Below are 19,136 nucleotides of genomic sequence, written 5' to 3'. Positions count from 1 at the left end.
TCTCCTTCATGTTATTAGCCTGTGCTACCTTATGTTGTCATATGAGCCAAATAAGTTGGACATAAAGTTTAAATGGAAACAAGTCTTTATTTATTTATTTTGGTAACGATCTGTTTAGTGAGAAAATAAAAATACTGAATGATTTATGTTCTTGAAGACGAAGATGGAGTCTTAGGTCTAGTGAGAAGCATATGGTGTTTTACTTAACGTAATTCAAAGCTGTGTAAGAACATCTTCACCTAACCATAACCCATTTATACATACATATCCCACACTCCTATTCAAGCCTCCATGAGTTGTTCTTGTGCTGCTGTAAGGCGCTTTTTCATTTTGGCTTTAGCTTTGAGGTTATTTTCAGTCAAATGCAGTCGCTAAGTATAAGAATAATAGGATTGTGAATGTCAAGTCAACCTGCAAAAGGTTTTTTGTCTTATCTGGTAAGTGAGTATCAATCATTTTGGATGTTGGTGTTGAATGATGGTGTCTAGAATATCTGAATCTACTAGAGAAAATTGATAAATGAGCTATCCCTCTTCAAGCTTCACTTCACAGAGCAATAAACTAAATATATAAATTTATGCTGTGCAATAAAAATATGCCATAGGTTTTACTGGAGAATGGTTTTTTGAGATGGATCGATTGCTTTGGTTGGGAGAGCTTTGCTTATATTGAGAATTTGAGAGGCATTCAAATTTATGTTTGTGTAATATGGATAGCGTGTCTCCAGCATGCTTTCTACCTGGATTCATGCATTGTAATAATAGTCTATTTCACCTCACAATAAGGACAGTGATAGGTGTTTTAGAAATTTGGAATTGGTGTTGTAGAAACTTTATTTGGACAATAGGATCCTTGTCACTTATCTTCAGCTCTATGTAATTTGTGTACAAAACATAGATGATCCATGTTTTAGTAATGTGGTGAAATTCCATAAATGTAATATATTGGTTTTGGTCTCTAATGACCAGAGATTCAAGCTTTGCCATCAAGGAGTTTCTTCCATTGGACTGAAGTCAACAGATTTTATGCTGGTCCATCAATATTCTAATATTGTTAGGGGCTACTTAATCTTTTAAATAAGTTGTAAAATAGTGGGTGGAAAATTGAATTTTTAGGCTTCAATGTTGAGTATTTCCAGTAAGATTCAGTTGCTTTTGGATGGATTAATGTTTTTTAAAAAAATGGTGTATTTTGGTGTTAGCGAAATTTTAAAAATTATTTACGATATAATTTTCTCATTTTGAGGAAGCCCCAGTTAATCAATTTGATAAACAAAATTTGTTTATCAAATGGCAAAATGGTAAATAAAAAGTTGTTGATTTATTTACAATTTTGCCATTTGATAAACAAATTTTGTTTATCATATTGACAAATTTGTTATTTCAGACATGATCATATCAGTTGTGAGGTTTTATTTAATTTTTTTTTAAAAAGCGATTGTTGGGCTAGCAAGATGATAACTAATAAGAAAAGGCTTATCAGAATGACAATTTTGGAATTTTATCTTTCTTTATTTATACTAGCCATGTATACCCCTAACTTTCTTAGAAGACTCTGAATCACTTATTGTTTACTCTTTCATAGAGTGATGCCTTACATATGGTATAGTAGTTGGACCTACTATTGTTGAAGAGTTTCCCCTTCTTTTCCTTGCAAAGTTGCATCATAAAACACCCGAGTGGAATTGTGAAACAACAATAATCAACTCTTGGTGTGCATTCCTTGCTTTAGGGTGCAGGAATTATAAAACCATCCTCTTGTTTGAAAAGTAAATTAAAATGTTTGGAAATATAATGTTGTTGGCGCGTCATGTGGATGTACATTTCATCTAATATCAAAGTGGATTGGAATAACTTAAAAGGTTAAGTAATGTAGTAAGCATTATACATTCAAGTAATTGACTTATTCATGAATCTAGGATGTTTTACGATTCTAAATCAACTAACTATGAAATATTGACAAAGACTCTGTTTAATAATCTGATTGAGACTGATGCTTGTTTTATGGTCATTGGCAGGACTTTTAACTGCGTGCTGAGAGATTATTCTGCGTGCTGGAAACTGGAATAAATTTTACAAGCCAACCAATGGGCCAACTCATTGCAGCAATTGCTATGCATGCACTCCACTGACCCCAGTTCAACCTTTCAGTACCTGCAAATTTCTTGAGAAATTCCACCATCACCACTTGAAGAAGAATTGTCATTCCAACTACCCCCAGAAATAACCTATTCTTATGAATACCTTCAAATATGTTCTTCTTCTCCAGCTTTCTTGCATTGAACTCGTTGAATACTTGGCAGAGCACGAAACAGTTGAAAATGAGGGTATCCTTTAGTCTCTCCCCTACTCCAAATATTGACTGGCCCTTAAACTGTAGGGTTAATAAGACAGCCATCTGATAAAATGCCTGTGCTATGAGGTTTCGCCACATGACTTTGGTTATGAGTGGCTCGGTTCTTCCGACCGGTTTTTTCTTCATGAGATCATTAGTTGGCTCTTCAGTGGCCAAAGCTAATGCCCCCAAGGTATCCATGATCAAGTTCACCCAGAGCAGTTGGACTGCAGTCAGAGGAACATTTCCTGAAGAAACTGCAGCGACAAAGTTGATTACAAGGGCAGCAACATTTACTGTCAGCTGGAACTGAATGAACTTCTGGATATTGTTGTACACACATCGACCCCACCTCAAGACAGTGACAACAGAAGCAAAGTTGTCATCTAAGATGACAATATCGGAACTCTCTTTTGCAACTTCAGTTCCCTGGATACCCATTGATAATCCAATGTCGGCTTCTTTAAGTGCGGGAGCATCATTTGTACCATCACCAGTCACAGCCACTACATGGCCTTTCTGCTTCAGGCATTGGACCATGAGAAGCTTGTCGAATGGGGATGATCTTGCCATTACTCTAATGTTGTCAATTTTAGCCATTCTTTCTTCAAGTGAGTAATTTCTGAACTCTATTCCTTCTATGACAGCTTCTATATGTAGTTGGTCATCTGGTTTGAGGATTCCGCATTCTGTAGCTATTGCTTTTGCAGTGAATATATTGTCTCCCGTGATCATTTTGACACTAACTCCTGCTTTCCTGCATGATTCTACTGCTTCTAGAACACCAGGTCGACATGGGTCCTTCAATCCAACTATACCCAACAAAGTAAGCCCACTATCATCGAGCTGTTGCATGACACCGTCTTCCTCCCCTTGTTTGTGAGCAAAAGCTATGCATCTTAGGCTTTGAGCCGCCATATTGTGAATAATTTTGCAGAAATATTCTTTATCTTCTTCCTCCAACATCACAGGCATCCCTCCTTGGTCGTAATAGCTCGAACACATGGCTAGTATCATCTCTGCTGCTCCCTTCCAATGTATTTGCACTCTGTTGCTATTCATCATCCTAGTCATAACCCCGCTTCTCTTTTTCTCTGAGTTGAATGTCTCAACTTTCAGAACCTCAAAGCTTTTGTTCAGCATGCCTATCTCCATCCCCAAATCACTAACAGCCCATTTAAGGATTGCTTTCTCTGTGGGACTGCCGGATATCTCAGGAGTTGATTCTGAAGGTATTTGGCAGACACTTCCTGTTGTATTCAAGCCTACAGCTTGATGAAGTAATTCATGAACATTCCTCGACAAGGAAAATGGCCTTTGTACAAGTTCTTTTCCCTGCCAGAATTCAGTGACACTCATTTGGTTAAGAGTTAGAGTACCAGTTTTGTCGGTACATATGGTAGTGGCTGACCCCATTGTCTCACAAGCTGAGAGTTTCCTAACCATGGCATTGTCTCCCATCATTTTCTTCATTGAATATGCGAGGGTTAACGTCACAGCTAATGGGAGACCTTCAGGAATGGCAACTACTATAATGGTTACCGCAGCAGAAACAATATTTATGACTGCATTCATGACATCATTTGCTCTTGTTTTCTTTCCATTGTATTCTCGATTTCCATGTTCATCTCTAGTATGCCCTGTGAAGTAACGAATCAACAGGACAAGAAGAACTAGCGATGCAACGAGAAGACCGACCTTACCAATGTATGAGGTGAGCTTGTTGAGGCGTTTCTGTAATGGAGTCTCTTCTTCCAAATTCTGACTTATGGAACTCATCATCTCACCCCATGTTGTGTTCATACCCACTGAAGTAACCAGCATCCTCCCATAACCATCTGTGACCTTTGTACCAGAGAACAAAAATGGATTATTTTTGTCATTTACCTCAACATGATCACTTTCTCCTGTCATGCTTGACTCGTCCAGCTTCAGGGAGTGACCATCCAAGAATAACCCATCAGCCGGAATTTGATCCCCTATCTTCAGAAAGACGATATCACCCACAACGACTTCAGAGATGGATACATGCTGGCGACGACCATCTCTCAACACTTCAACCTGTATGTCATTGCTAACGCTTGAGAGCTTTTCAAACTGTCGGCTCTGCTTGAAGTTGCTGATGGCAGAAACAGAAACAACAAGAAATATAGCAATGATGATGCTTCCCCCATCATACCACCCTTCTTTCGGGCCATGCTGTTTAATGCCAAATACAAGGGATAGACATGCACAAAGAAATAGTATGATGATTGTGGTGTCTTTCAATGCTTCAATAACAAAGCTTAGAAAGCCTTTTTTCCGTGGTTTTTGGAAAACATTAGACCCATAAACAGTCTTTCTGTTTAAAAGTTCAGTAGTGTTGGTGCTACTTACACCAAGTGCATTGTTTGTTCCTAGCGTAAAAGCAAGATGCTTTACACCACCAAGTTTCGAAAGAGATTCGACGTCCTTTTCCCTCGTCATGGACGTAAGAATCTTTTGGCCTATTTCAAATGGAAACGACAACGTTGCTTGAACGTCATCATGGATAAAAGAACTAGAATCAAATTCAACATCAACAACAATGTAGGACCGAGAACGGGCAACAACGCTTCTGGTGTGTTGGGTGTTATTGGTAAGGATATTTTTGGATAGTGCAACAATGAAGTAAACTGTGTTGCATGGCAAACTCCATAGTTTTTTAGGTTTTGGAATGAATGGTATGTCATCGTTGTCGATGTTGTTGGAATGGTTTGTGGTTTTACGTTGGTGTAATTCCATAGTTATGAAGGAAAAAGAATCAACTGAGAGTCTGAGAGAGATGAATGGACCTTGGGAAGTTAATATTTTGGTTTGGTTTGGTTTGGTTTCCTTGGTTTATGAATATAGGATACGTGAATATATAACTATATAAGTAATCACATGTAAGTTTCCCACTTTTTTTTTTAAAGTTGTTTTCATCTTTTTTTTTTTAAGTCGTTTTTGAATATTTTTTCTCAAGATACTGCAGATCAATTACCATTTTCAAGGTGTGACATATTTAAATTGATTATACAAAGTATTTTACAGTTAACTTCATACTGAATATCTGTTTATACTTTTACATGTCATTCATGAATTTAACGCTTTTTGGCTTAATTAGTTTCCTACAATACTTTCCTGGACCTTTCATATGGGGGTAACTTCCTAACACTTTCTTACTTTATGTTTTGATATGTCAATAAAAAGAGTTAGGATTCTCCGTCCTTTTTAATTAGTTGTCATATTGACTCAATCTTTTTACGAGTATTATAATGTATCCCGCGTATGCTATCCTTTATTGGTTTTGTTATACCTAAATTACTAACTTATTAAGTGCTATACATATAAAAGTTTTTTTAGAAACATGAGGATATATGAAAACCCAATCAAAAAACCTACTCCCTCTAAAAGCCCCTGTATATATTAATAACTTTTTCAATTGACCAAAAATGATTCTCTTTTAAATTTTTTTTTGAAAGAATTCCTAAAGGATATTAAATTTCATTAATAATAGCAATACGGCATCTACAATTGACAATTAACGATAATGAAAACGAATTTAGCAAAATCAAACAAGAATTACTCGGGGAAAGACTAAGAATCCAAATACATAAATATAACACTTCGGCACATTCTCGGTTCGTTGTCTCATACAACTTTTTGAGTGGATCCATCGCCGCTTCGCAATTTTGTGAGAAAGAAAATTCTTGTGTTGATTCCGTGAACCGAATCCGAGCCATAATCAATAGTAGCCCCGCACAACCAGAGACCAAATTAAACACAAATAAAACCTTGTCTTTTGAAGGAGTTCGAAAAACCTTGTCTTTCGAAGGAGATCGAAAAAACCTTGTCTTTTGAAGAAGATAAACCCTTTCTTTCGAGGGAGACATTATTGTAATCTAAGAACAAATTAAAAAACTTAATAGAAAATAAAATTTGGGGCTTTCCACCGGTGAAATCCATTGGAAGCCCCTTCAAAATTGACAATGGAGGCTAAAGTTTAGGAGAGAGAAGAGAGAGAGAGGAGGCTAGGGTTTTTTTTTTTCAATAAGGTTCTTCTTGATTCTCTTTTAAAATTTAATTGAATAAAGTCCAAATTTTGTGAGAAACTACCTAATAAAAAAAATGTTGTAAAAACTACCTAATAAATAGTAAATGTAGTAAGAAACTATCTAACAAAATATTAAATGTTGTAAAATACTACCTCCGCCGAAAATCCACAATTGAACCACCTCAAAACATCCCCAAAACCATCGCTTTCACCCTTAATTTGAAATTGCCTTCATCACCAAGCCGAAACCACCACCTCTAAACCTAAAAATCAAAATCCAGAATCACGAAATTAAACCACCCTCACCAATTTGGAATATCTTCTAACCACCCCAAAATAACCTTACCACCTTGAAAAGCAACATATGTGGTGGTTTTGGGGGTGGTTTGAGGTAGGTTAATGCCTTAAAATTATATTAATGGTGGAAATTCGGTCAAAGGTAGTACCTTACGACATTTTATTTTTTATAAGGTCGTAGTTTCTTACAACATTTTTTTATTAAGTAGTTTCTCACAAATCTTAGGTTGCATTAGGTAGTTTCTGACAAAAAACCCTAAATTACACTATGTCCATATTATGGTTAATGGTGACTTTTAAAAAAAGATTATCGTGTTTTAGTGTAAATTTGTAACGCCTATGTAAAATCACCGCTTTTCGTATAAAGTTCATCACTTAATTGTTTATTTGCTTTTATAAAAGATGTTTTTACCGTGGTCATTTGAAATTGAGTACCATATTATTTAATGATAAATAATATAATCAATTTTTTTTAAAATTTCACATTATAACATGGACGCAATTAGTTTTCTAATATTTACAATGTAAATATAGTTTTTGAAAATTTAATCTAATATAAAATAAGTATTTTTTGAAAAATTATAAAATATAAATAAAATATATATATCTGAAACTAAAAATTTGACAGATAAAACATGTTGATAATACTATCTTATACCAATAATAAAGTAATATAATTTATAACATTGAAAATTTGTTATTTAATAATTAAGAACTATATAATCATTAAAACATTATGATAGTCACATATAGGGATGTCAATGGAGCGGGGTGGATATTGGCTTTCACATTTATTAGATCCCCACTTAAATATTCATCTCCATCCCTATCCCCATCCCCATCCCCGTGGCGGTTCTAAATTTCTAGAAAGACTTGTGTGGATCTCGTCCACAATAATATTATTGTGGACCCGAGATTTATACACACGCAACTGACATTATATTAAACATAGTGATCCTTATTTTAACCTAGTAACCTTATTTTTAACATGGTAACCCTTATTAAAACTTGTATAACGTTAAATAGTATTGTGAACTTGAATACGATGTTATGACCCTAATTTTAATATAGTGACCTTTATTTTTCATATTAACCAGTATATAAAATGTTTCATTAAAAAAATTAACCTCTTATAGCCTATATATTACCAAAATGACTTTTATTTAAACATAGTGACCTTATTTTTATTATAGTAACTTTTTTTTATTAATAAAACAACCATAGTTTCTCTAATATTAGTGGTCCACAATAAATTAGTGTGAACCAGGTTCATCCTCATCCTCACCCCGGCGGATACAATTCCAAAACCATCCCGGCCCCACCCCCCACTTGGATATCCATCTCCACTTAACCCCCACCTAAAACCTGCCTAATCCCCACCTTCCAATACACAATCTAACATAGTTAATATAGATTTAAAAAAATTATTGTTAGAATTATACACTTTTTTTAGTTATAATATTAGTGTATTACAAATTATTATATATACTATTTTATTTTACATAATTTTTTTTAAATAAAATAGTATCAAAGTATATAATTTTGTTTTTAAAAATATATAGATGTGGGTGTGAGATGGGATGAGGCGGGTACGAAGTGGGGCAAGTACAACGTAAAATCCACCCCCGTCCCATCATCCATGACGAGTATGATTTTTATCTCCATCCCCATCCTCGCCCCACTACCCGTCAAACAAAGATTCATCCTCACCCCACCTGGGTCTCCTACTTGGCCTGCCCCACTGGCAATCTGGCATCCCTTGTCACATACTCACATATCATATGATCACTACAGAATTTTAATTTTTTAGTAATAGAAAATCCAAAATTGGACATGAACTTATTTAAAATGACCTTAATCTAAATTGATTAAACGTGATTGGAACTTATTGAATCTTATTTAAATTTATTATAAACTTTTAACCACCACCACTATGATTATCATTATTATTATTATTACTCGTATTATTTAATTCACGACTAAATCTTCTCCTAATTACATAGGTCATAAATTTCATTGGAACACTTTTAACTATATAAAATTAGTATAGATTCTTGAATTTATAATTTACTAATTTGAGTCAGCCCTCTAATCTTAACAAACCAATAAAGACAAGGCATCTATATGTATCTATATCTATAATTATACTCTATACTTAGTATTTAAAAACTCAAACCACAATCATTCATATGCCACATGTCTTCACAACTTATTCGTATGCCACATGTCCTCACAACTCACTCATATGCAAATGTTACTTCCCTTACCTTTTCAATATAAAAAAATTAAATTAAAAATATTACATAATGTTAAAGTCTTTATGCATTCCGTAACTTGCACATTTAAGTAAGAAAATGAAGTGTTTAATTTCTATCATGATAGAATAAAGTTGAATTAACTATTACATAAACATATGAAGTATAATAAAAATAGTCTTATCTCTTAAACTTAAAATATAGCTTAAATTAATATGTCATTTTATATTCTACAATATTCATGTATATATACTTAACTAAATTAATTATTCTTTCTCAATTATATATACTTAACCAAAAAAAAAAAGTTCTCACAACATTTACTTTAAAAGTCATGTAACAATAAGTTCGGAGTTTCAACTATTGAAAAGCATACATTTATATAAAAATAATCTATATTATAACCTGAAAGGGCCAAAATGCTAGTTAGGCTTAAAAACAACAACAAATTTCTTGCAAAGTTACTAGGACTTTCGTGACATAATTGTTGCAATGTATCTGATTACGTGAACTTGAACGACGTGTAAGTCACGAATCATCTAGGCACACTAGCCATCACTAATTAACAAAGGATAATCATATGGTAATATTCAATTCTTTCAAAAAAAAAATAAAAAAAATAATGGTAATATTCAATTATTAGTATTGACTTGTGAATCTTTAGTGAAAATTCTTGGATGACTAGTTGATGACCCAAATAGACTATGATTATTCAAACTTCACAAGGATGATTGCCTAGGTCTTTTAACCTTTAATTTTATGATACGATGAATCCATCTTATGTAATGCTTTCAGTTAAATAGATTCAAATTACTTGTAATTTAATACGTTGTTTGCATTGAAATTTCTCAAATTTATCTATGCAACTAGGTCAATCAATACGTAGTGTGCATTGAAATTTCTCAAATCTATGAATCATCTACGAGTCATTAAAATGTGTGACATAAGTTAGATGATGCATGGTCATGAGGTCATGCCTAGTTCATACTAGCAATTCTGTTGTTAGTCTTACCAGTCACACCTAATTAGATATATCTTGGACTCTTGGTAATATCCTCGTACATAATTGATAGTGGATTTCTACATGTTGCCTAATTGATGTGATAATCGTTTACTATTGCTAGGTGACATTTGGGTCGCACAATATAATATAAGTTTACAATTAGGAATGAATAAAGATTGATATGAGAATGGAACTTGATTTTACGTATTGTTTATCATTTACTTTTATTCTAGGATTAATCTCATTAGGCTTTTAAAACTTCATATCTTGGGGTTTGAGATACATGACTTGTTTATTTATTTTTAACAAACACTAGGTATGAGTTGCAATCATTCTAAAAAGAAAATTTGCAAGAAAGAACTACTTAATAAAGCGACTTTCTGAAGAATGACATTTCAAGATAAAAGTTAAAAGTTTATAAGTTGTTTGAGGTTGTGAAAAGAGACTTTAGTTATTTTCCAGCTAATCAACACCCAAGTTGGACATTAACTTTTAATTTTATGTGTCTAGCACATAACACTTAAAAAACAAATCCTTGTTAGTTGTTATTTTTTCTCTCCTTTTTCCTCGTTTCTCTTCATGTGTCTGGCACGTGGTTGTTTAAATGGAGGGAAACATGGCAAAAAATGTTACAAGAATCTTTTTTAAGTGTCGTAAGAATGAAAACGCCGAAGTCCAGCATTGACTAACCAACCAAAGTCCCTCTTCACAACCTCGCACTTAAAGATAAAATGTCAACATAGTAGAGAAGTCGTGAGAAACTACGTGACTCCGTGTTATCTACGTACATTCGAGTTTGGAAACATTTCATAGACAAAAATGTATAAATATGAAATTAGCATTCCCTCTGATCCGTTTGACAGTACGTGATCTTTAATTTCCATTTTATGATAGTTATATGAGGTCTAGCTAATTTGATTCCTCGCTGAGTACATTATTAACATTTAATTTTCATAATATTGCTAATGTGAGATCAAAGATATTTAAAATCAAGTTTTAAAATTTTTCTTAGATATATCATATATTTAAATAAAAAGATCATTATGATTTATGAAACAAAGAGAGTACTTAACTAGTTATTGTCCACTCTTTTATAACTACTCCCTCCGTTCTTTAAAGTTTAATATTTATCAAATGTGGGCGTTTTATTAAGTGTCACATTGTCATTTTTGACAAATCACTCCATTTTAATATTCTATATCTCTCTTCCTATGGTTCCCACTCAAATTCACTATTACTAATGTTTCTATAGGCATATATGCCAATGTAAAGCTTTGACCAAAAAATATCTTAAATTATCAATAAATAAAATTTGTAACAATTGAATATTAATGTAAATTCCCGTAAAAAAAATTATTAATATAAATTATTCATTGAGTTGATTTCAACATTTTTTTATGATAAATTACTAACACTAACGAAAGTGAATTAGGTGAATGTGCAAAAACTCAAACATTTCACTTAAAGAAAAACAAAGGAGATGTGCTTTATTGTACGTGGTTATTAATCACAAAAGCTAGCTAGTCATCAAAGACTCAAAGTACTGTAATATATTGTGATCAGTGCATGTTAGAAGTCAAAAGTCAAAACGTACCAACTAAAATAATAATAATAATAATAATAATAATAATAATAATAATTAATAATAATAATAAAAAAAACAAAAAAAAAAAAACCTAAGGAAGTATTATTCATTTTCCTATCACATTCTTTTAAATAATATAACAACCACATTTTCTTTAATTTCTTTTAATCTTTAAATACCCCAATTACTCTCACTACCTCACTTATATTTATAAAAATTAATTAATTTACCTAAAACTGTATTCAAAAGAAACTTCAGCCTTTTCTTTGTATGAATTTCTTGGAAATGTTAGTTACTACTCCGTACTCCATAATATGGAGTAGTACGCTGACATGAAATATCTTCTGCGAAGATGAACCCAACGAATAAATGCGTGCATCACTTTCTTTTGTTTTTTTTTGTTTTTTTGACACATACTTTCTTTAAGTATCGATGAAGGAATAATCGTATTTATAAAACTAACAAGCAATTTAAGGAATAATTGAACCTTCTCTTAGCTTTAAAGGTAAGACTTTATTCCTTGAAATGCAATTAACTCGTTTTCTTTTTTAACAGAATTGATTCTACTCGTAAACTTGTTGCTGAAACTTGTTTCTTTAAGAAAATTTGGCAAAAATAAATGGAAGTTTGGGTGATAATGTGGGTGATAATGTGCATAAAAATAATCCCTACTTGAAAACTTTCATTTTATAGTCCAAAATTTAGGTTGGATTAAGGGATCTTTTACCAAAATAGCTAATTTGACAAAAGTATTTACTAAAACGGCTAATTATAAAATTTAATTCCCAAACTAGCTAAATTTATTGATTTGAAGGGATATTATTTATTTTTTATATTCCTTTGAACCCGTTCAGTTCACTTTATGTTTTTTTTTTGTTTTTTTTAAAAAGAATTAGTTTTTTTTAAAAAAAATTTGGATTTATTTAAATTCTAATGCCATAGTTTAAAATATCCCATTAATTTGAACACAGAACAATAACAACCAACATAATATATATCCATCAATTCTCAATTGTTAAAAAAGTTACACAACATAAACAACCACTCAAAAAAATGATCCAAACTTCCAATCAACAAAATAAAATAAAATAAAATAAAATACAAATTTATTTAACACATAAAAATAGAAATAAATATATGTAAGTTTAATTTACCATACACATTAAACAAAAAAATATTCCTACTAGCCGACATTAACAAAGAGTATACAATTAATAGACATGAAAAAGATGAACAATACCTTAAAATCTCTTATCGTCGTATAAATTTGCAGTAGAATTGATAGAACAATACTACTTGAAATTCCAAATTTTTTGTGATTGATATGATCAAGATGAAAAATTAGTGCTTTTAATTGTTTTTTTTTATTTTTTTTTATTTTTTTTATTTTATCGAAATTTGGGTTCTGCAAGTCTGCGACTGTTTACGTTCTTCGTAGTTTTGTATATTGCTTAAATTTTCCAATTTAAAAAAAATCTTTAAGTAAATAAAAATAAAACAAAACATAACAAAAAATTAAAAATGAATCAAACCAGATCAAAGGAAATAAGATATAGATAAATTCCTTTCAAGTTAATTAATTAGCTAGTTTGGGAATTAAAATTTATAATTAGCCGTTTTGGTAAATACTTTTGTCAAACTAGCCGTTTTGGTAAAAGATCCTGGATTAAGCTTAATTTAGTTACGTGCATATAAGCATGCACTATTACAAAGATGGGAATACAGAACGCCTAAAACAAGCAATATAGAATGCCTCACAGACGTTCTTTTGGTGGGGTGCTTTATAAAGTTTACAGAATGCCTCATTGAGGCGTGTTGTATCTAACACAATAGAGATCGACTATATGAGATTGGAGCTTCATATTCTAGGTACAAAGTAAATAAAAAACAATAAAAAGAGAGTTGTCATCTTAGGATAGGCGCTCTCTAACTATATGAAATTCAAACAAAGGTTATATACTAAAACTTATAGCCTCAATTAAAGGAAGTTCATATGAATTTTAGAGCTTTTAGCTAGTGAGTGAATAACCATCAATATCTAAGGTAATTATTTATCTATTACTAATGAGATTATGATTTAGGGATTAAGATAAAGAGATTGTATATAGGTCGCTGGTTGGAAATCTATAAATATAACTAAAGTAACAACCGCTGAGATCATCCCCTATTTAAATTGTACAGATGTCAAGTTGTGGTAAAAAAAATTTTCGCCTAAATCAATTGCTGACATCATATTCTATTTTTATTTTTACTTTTTTTTTTTAAACTTACTTATTTTTTACCTTAAATTATTAAAATATCTACGGAGTATATTTTTTGAAAGACAATTATTATATTACGAAGTATGTTATTAATTTTTTTTACATTATTATGGATTTATTAAAAAAAATAAAAAAAACTATCTTGCTTTCAAATATATTTACTCCCGATTTAAGAGTACTCTGTACTGCATAATTTGGTTAAATTTTTACTATCTTCAAAACTATTTAAATCTAAATACCATTGCAATTAATGGTTTGAAATTTTTTATATCATCAATCGCATTGAGATAATTTGGTTTATAATTATGGATCACCGTGCATGGCACGGAATCTAACCTAGTTATAATAAAATTGATTACCATTTTAGGATGTTTATTACAAATATTGCAACATTTCTTCTCTCTCCTCTCTCTCTCCCTTTTTTTTAAAAAAATCATATCTACCTGGTTGCAATATTAATAAAATGGATAAAATATAATGTGATACTACATCTACAAAGTGATTGATTTTGTGTATATAATAATTATTTTCCATATATCAAATAAATGATTAAAAATTAGCGTCAAGAGCTTTATTTAAAACTATATTCCTTTAATTAATTGTGGACAAACTAGTCAATCAAGCAATTATAAACAATCTATCAATGATTCAATTGCGACATAATAGATTATTGAACGTTGACACTTTCAAGAAAATGTTAGTGAAGTTTGGTCTTTCTTTTATATAATCATGTCGATAGTATCTACCACAATCTTTATTTGTCCGTCCTCCGTTTTTTTAATTTTTTTTTTTATTAATTATATCATAAGTGATTGATTTCACTTGTCAATGCATTATTTTGATTATTTTTAATTATATTTTTATAAAAATTACAGAAAGTTGATATCTTTAAAAAAAAATGAAGATTTACTCTAAGTATATCTCATATGATTATGTTTAACCTTACGGATAAATTACAAAAGATGATAAAAAAGATTAAATTATATAAAATGTAAAAGTCCTTAAGATGCAATGAAAGAAAAACGGAACAGAGAAAGTAATAATGTTTTTATTCAATTATTTATGCTAATAAGGCCTCGTTCTTTAGAGCTGCTTTGCTCTGCTGAAATCTGCTTTGCTCTGCTCTGCTCTGCTCTGCCCTGCTATGCTCTACTTAAAATTAATACTTAATATTAAATTATTATAATAATAATTAATATTTAATAATAATAAATAATTAATATTTAATATTTAATAATAATAATTAATATTTTATAATAATAATAATAATAAATAATATTTAATAATAATAAATAATTAATATTTAATTATAATAATAATTAATACTTAATAATAATAACAATAATTAATTATTGATATTTAATAAAAAAAAAATTATTAATATTTAATAATAATAATAATAATAAATTATTAATAATTAATAATAATAATAATAATATTAACAATAATAATTAATATTTAATAATAATAATAATAGTAATAATAATAGTAATTATACTAACAATAATAATAATATTTGTAACTAATAATATTAATTATAATAACAATAATTGATTTTTATAATAGCAATTAATATTAAGATAATGACTAATATTTAAAGATAATACTAATTATTAATTTTTAATAATAATAATTATAATAATTATAATTAATATAATAATAATTAATATTTAACTTTAAAAATTTAATGATTATAATAATAATGCGATAATATTAGTATTAGTAGTAGTAGTAATAATAATAATAATAATAATAATAATAATTAATATTTAATAATAATAATAATAATAATTAATATTTAATAATAATAATAATTAATATTTAATAATAATAATAATAGTAGTAGTAGTAGTAGTAGTAGTAGTAATAATAATAATAATAATAATAATAATAATAATAATAATAATAATAATAATAAAATCTGCTCTGCTCTGCTCTACTGAAATCTGCTCTGCTCTGCTCTGCTTTGCTTTGCTCTGATGAAATCTGCTCTGCTCTGCCCAGAAGCTCAAAAGAACAGGGCCTAAATTGGCTAACTTTGTTGCTAGTCTTTTACCATCTTTTAACTTTATAAGTGGTGCTAATATGGTCTGTTATTGGTTGTGCTAAAAGATCATGCATATGTAACTCACAAAGTATTGGGTGTGGCACACCCAATGTTTCGAGGTTTTGTCAGTCACTCAAGAAAGTTTCAGATCACCGTCATCTTCTTGCGATGAGGAACAAGTTTTTACCCGATAACAAGTTAATGGTGGTTACGGCAAAGGAGAGCAGCGAGGTCATCCATGGCGGAAGAGAGAAAGCTTGAGATTCTCAGTTTGTTTTTTTTTTTTTTAAAATGCCCAAAAACGAATTGGGGCTTTCTTATGTGATGTATAATTGTTGAAATTGATTGTCCCGTATGATTGTACATATGTTGTATATATTGTGGGCATTTTGATAACATATGCATCTGTTTTGGTTGAGAAAAGAGCAAGTTATGTTATGCCCATGACCTTAATACGAACACTTCAATGGAGGTTCCACCATTGTTATACATATTATCAAACAAATTATACATATTTTCAAACAAGTTGTACATATCATTCATTGGCTGGATGATATTCTCTATTGTCTATATGATATCGTGGTTGTATGATATCCTCTATTAGCTATATGATATCGTTTATGATTGTGTCTATTATATGTTTTTATTGGATGGATAATATCCTCTATTGGTTATATGATATCATGGTTGGATGATATCCTCTATTAGCTACATAATATCGTTTCTGATTGTGTCTATGATATCCTATATATATTGGCTGGATGATATCCTCTATTGGCTATATGATATCATATAGCTATAAGATATCATATAACCAATAGAGGATATCATCCAGTCAATAAAGGATAACATCTAGCTAGTAGAAATATCATCTAGTCAATAAAAGGTACCATATAGTCAATAAAGGAAATCATCCAGCTAATAGAGGATATCATTCAGCTAGTACAAAAATTATCCAACTAATAAAAGGATATCATATAGACAATAAAGGATATCATCCAGTTATTATAGGATATCATCTAGCCAATAGAAAAATCATCCAGCCAATTCAATAAAGGATATCATATGGCCAATAAAGGATATCATCCAGTTAGTAGATGATGTCATCCGACCAATAGAGGATACCATCCCGCCAATAGAGGATATCATCCCGCCAATTAAGGATATAAAAAATGTTCATTTCCGACAAAACATTTCGTCAGTCTGGAGACACAATACCTTCTCTATGTAACTTTACTACAAAATAGTGTGTGAAACAAATACAAAGACTATTACCTATTAATGGTCTTGTGAGATCTTTTGGTCTTCATTGAAATTTTAGTCTCGTGAGACTACTTTGGTCATCAATGAAATTTCAGACTGATTTATATATATTATAGGACTAATCTATTCAAAAGTTTAAACAGATGGTTAAAGATAATGAATATGTATTATATTTTATCAGGTCCCCTCACAACATGTGAATGTGACATGGGCCTCTCATACCTAAAGCGAAATAGTCACTTGAAAGTGGGGGAATGAGGGGTGGATGAGAATTGAACTTGTAACGACCGTTGTGTCAAGTTGACTTTGATATCATCATGTTAGAAGACCAGCTCAACTAAAATCTTAAGTACAGTTGTTGGTTGAGGTTTACAGGTATGTTTCTTATCATGTTATTAAGTTAACGGGTAATCCAATTGGCTATTGGTGTAGTGGTGATTGGGCTACAATTGGTAAGGAAGACCACGTGTTCTATCCCCCACAACTACAATTGGAAGGAGAGTGAAACCTAAGCACCCAAAACTGATCCTTGAATCCGGATTAGCCCAAAGGGTGAATCGGTGGGACATCACCAACAAAAAAAAAAAATTAAGTTGATGGTTGAAGCCCACGAATACAATTTTCTATTAATATTATAGTATTACTAAATAAGCTAAATTAAGGTGTTTGATGGAAAATTTATTTAAAATGCTTATTCCACTAAATATACTTTTTTTTTAAATTAGCTTATTCAATTTGTAACTGTGAAATATTTTGTAATGCTTATACCCCCATTTAATTTAACATCTTTTTTTTTTAACTATCTACCCTTACAATTAACTTATACTTGTATACTTTGTGTCAAAAAAAAAAAAAACTTTTATACAATGAGCTAATAAAATAAAGTTATATAATTAGTTAATACAATCAACTAGTCAAAATCAGTTAAAATAATCAGTTTCAGTTTTTAACATTTCACCAAACACGGACATAATGTTTAATATAGTTTCCTCTCCATGTGTTAAAAAAATATTGTTTCCTCTCCAAAAGTATAGTCAATAGAGATGATGTCCATTGTTTGACGTCACATAAATAACTATCGATGATGCCATCGATAGCTATCAATGATGTCCTTTGTTTGATGTCCCATAATTAGCTATTGATGGTATCATCAAACTAGAAAAATGTTTATCATATACCCAATTCATTAAGTATATTTATAACTAAAACAAATGTCCAAAGAATGTGACATTGCGAATTGAATAAAAGTTTTTTTTTTTTTTTTTTTTTTTTTTTTTTTTTTTTTTTTTTGTGTGTGTGTGTGTAGAAAATGTAATTAGTTTTATGAATTGCAATATGACTATAAGAGATTTAGATACCACTATTTAAAATCATCAATAGAAAAATGGTGATACGATGTATATACTAAGATAACGGTATATCAAGTGCTAATACGGTATGTTCAACATTGAGATAATTTGAATAAGTTGGATATGAAAACGGAACTATTGATGTTCGATGTTGTTGCTTGTTTTATACTTTTCACTAATTTAAAAAGATCTTGCTAACGAACACTCTCGGAGCATCGGATAAACATTTAAAATATTAACTAACTAATATGGTATTAATTTGAAAAAGCATGACAAAATTACGCGTCGATTAGTGTAATTAATGTTAATTTTTAGTTTAATCCTTCTACTTTTAGCTAGCTTATCCAACACCCATGGGACGTTTGTTAGCTTTTGCCTTTTTCATAATTTTTTACTAACCATTAAAGATAGATGATCAAGATTGTATCTTAGCAAATGTGCAAATTCAACTCTAAATTAAAATGGTGTAAATGAATACCAGTAGCACAAAAGTCATTTTCAAAAAGTCAATTAACATGCATGATGAGAAAGTGTTAGGAAGTTGCCTTCATATTTAACGAGGTGGTAGCTCGCTGGTAGAAACCTATAAATAAAAAACATCACAAATATAGTCATATAGATTATAGAGCAGTAATCTACGAGAATCAAGAAACCAGCCAACAATTTACACTAATTAAACAACTAAGTA

The 19,136-nt window shown here is 30.5% G+C and overlaps 1 protein-coding gene across 1 annotated transcript; it reads right to left on the bottom strand.

The window, feature by feature from the left end:
* Positions 1-1,844: 1,844 nt before the first annotated feature.
* On the bottom strand, positions 1,845-5,183 carry LOC110708424 (putative calcium-transporting ATPase 13, plasma membrane-type). Its single transcript, XM_021886549.1, has one exon. It carries the CDS (start codon positions 5,095-5,097, stop codon positions 2,023-2,025), a length of 3,075 nt encoding a protein of 1,024 aa, XP_021742241.1. The 5' UTR covers positions 5,098-5,183; the 3' UTR covers positions 1,845-2,022.
* Between the last annotated feature and the right edge of the window lie 13,953 nt (positions 5,184-19,136).

The sequence above is a fragment of the Chenopodium quinoa genome, unplaced genomic scaffold (assembly GCF_001683475.1).
Source record: "Chenopodium quinoa cultivar QQ74 unplaced genomic scaffold, ASM168347v1, whole genome shotgun sequence".
NCBI lineage: Eukaryota > Viridiplantae > Streptophyta > Magnoliopsida > Caryophyllales > Amaranthaceae > Chenopodium > Chenopodium quinoa.
This window is presented reverse-complemented; position numbering and strand designations above follow the sequence as displayed.

Excerpts from the sequence above, each read along its gene's own strand:
- LOC110708424 (XM_021886549.1), bottom strand. The coding sequence starts at position 5,097 with ATGGAATTACACCAACGTAAAACCACAAACCATTCCAACAACATCGAC.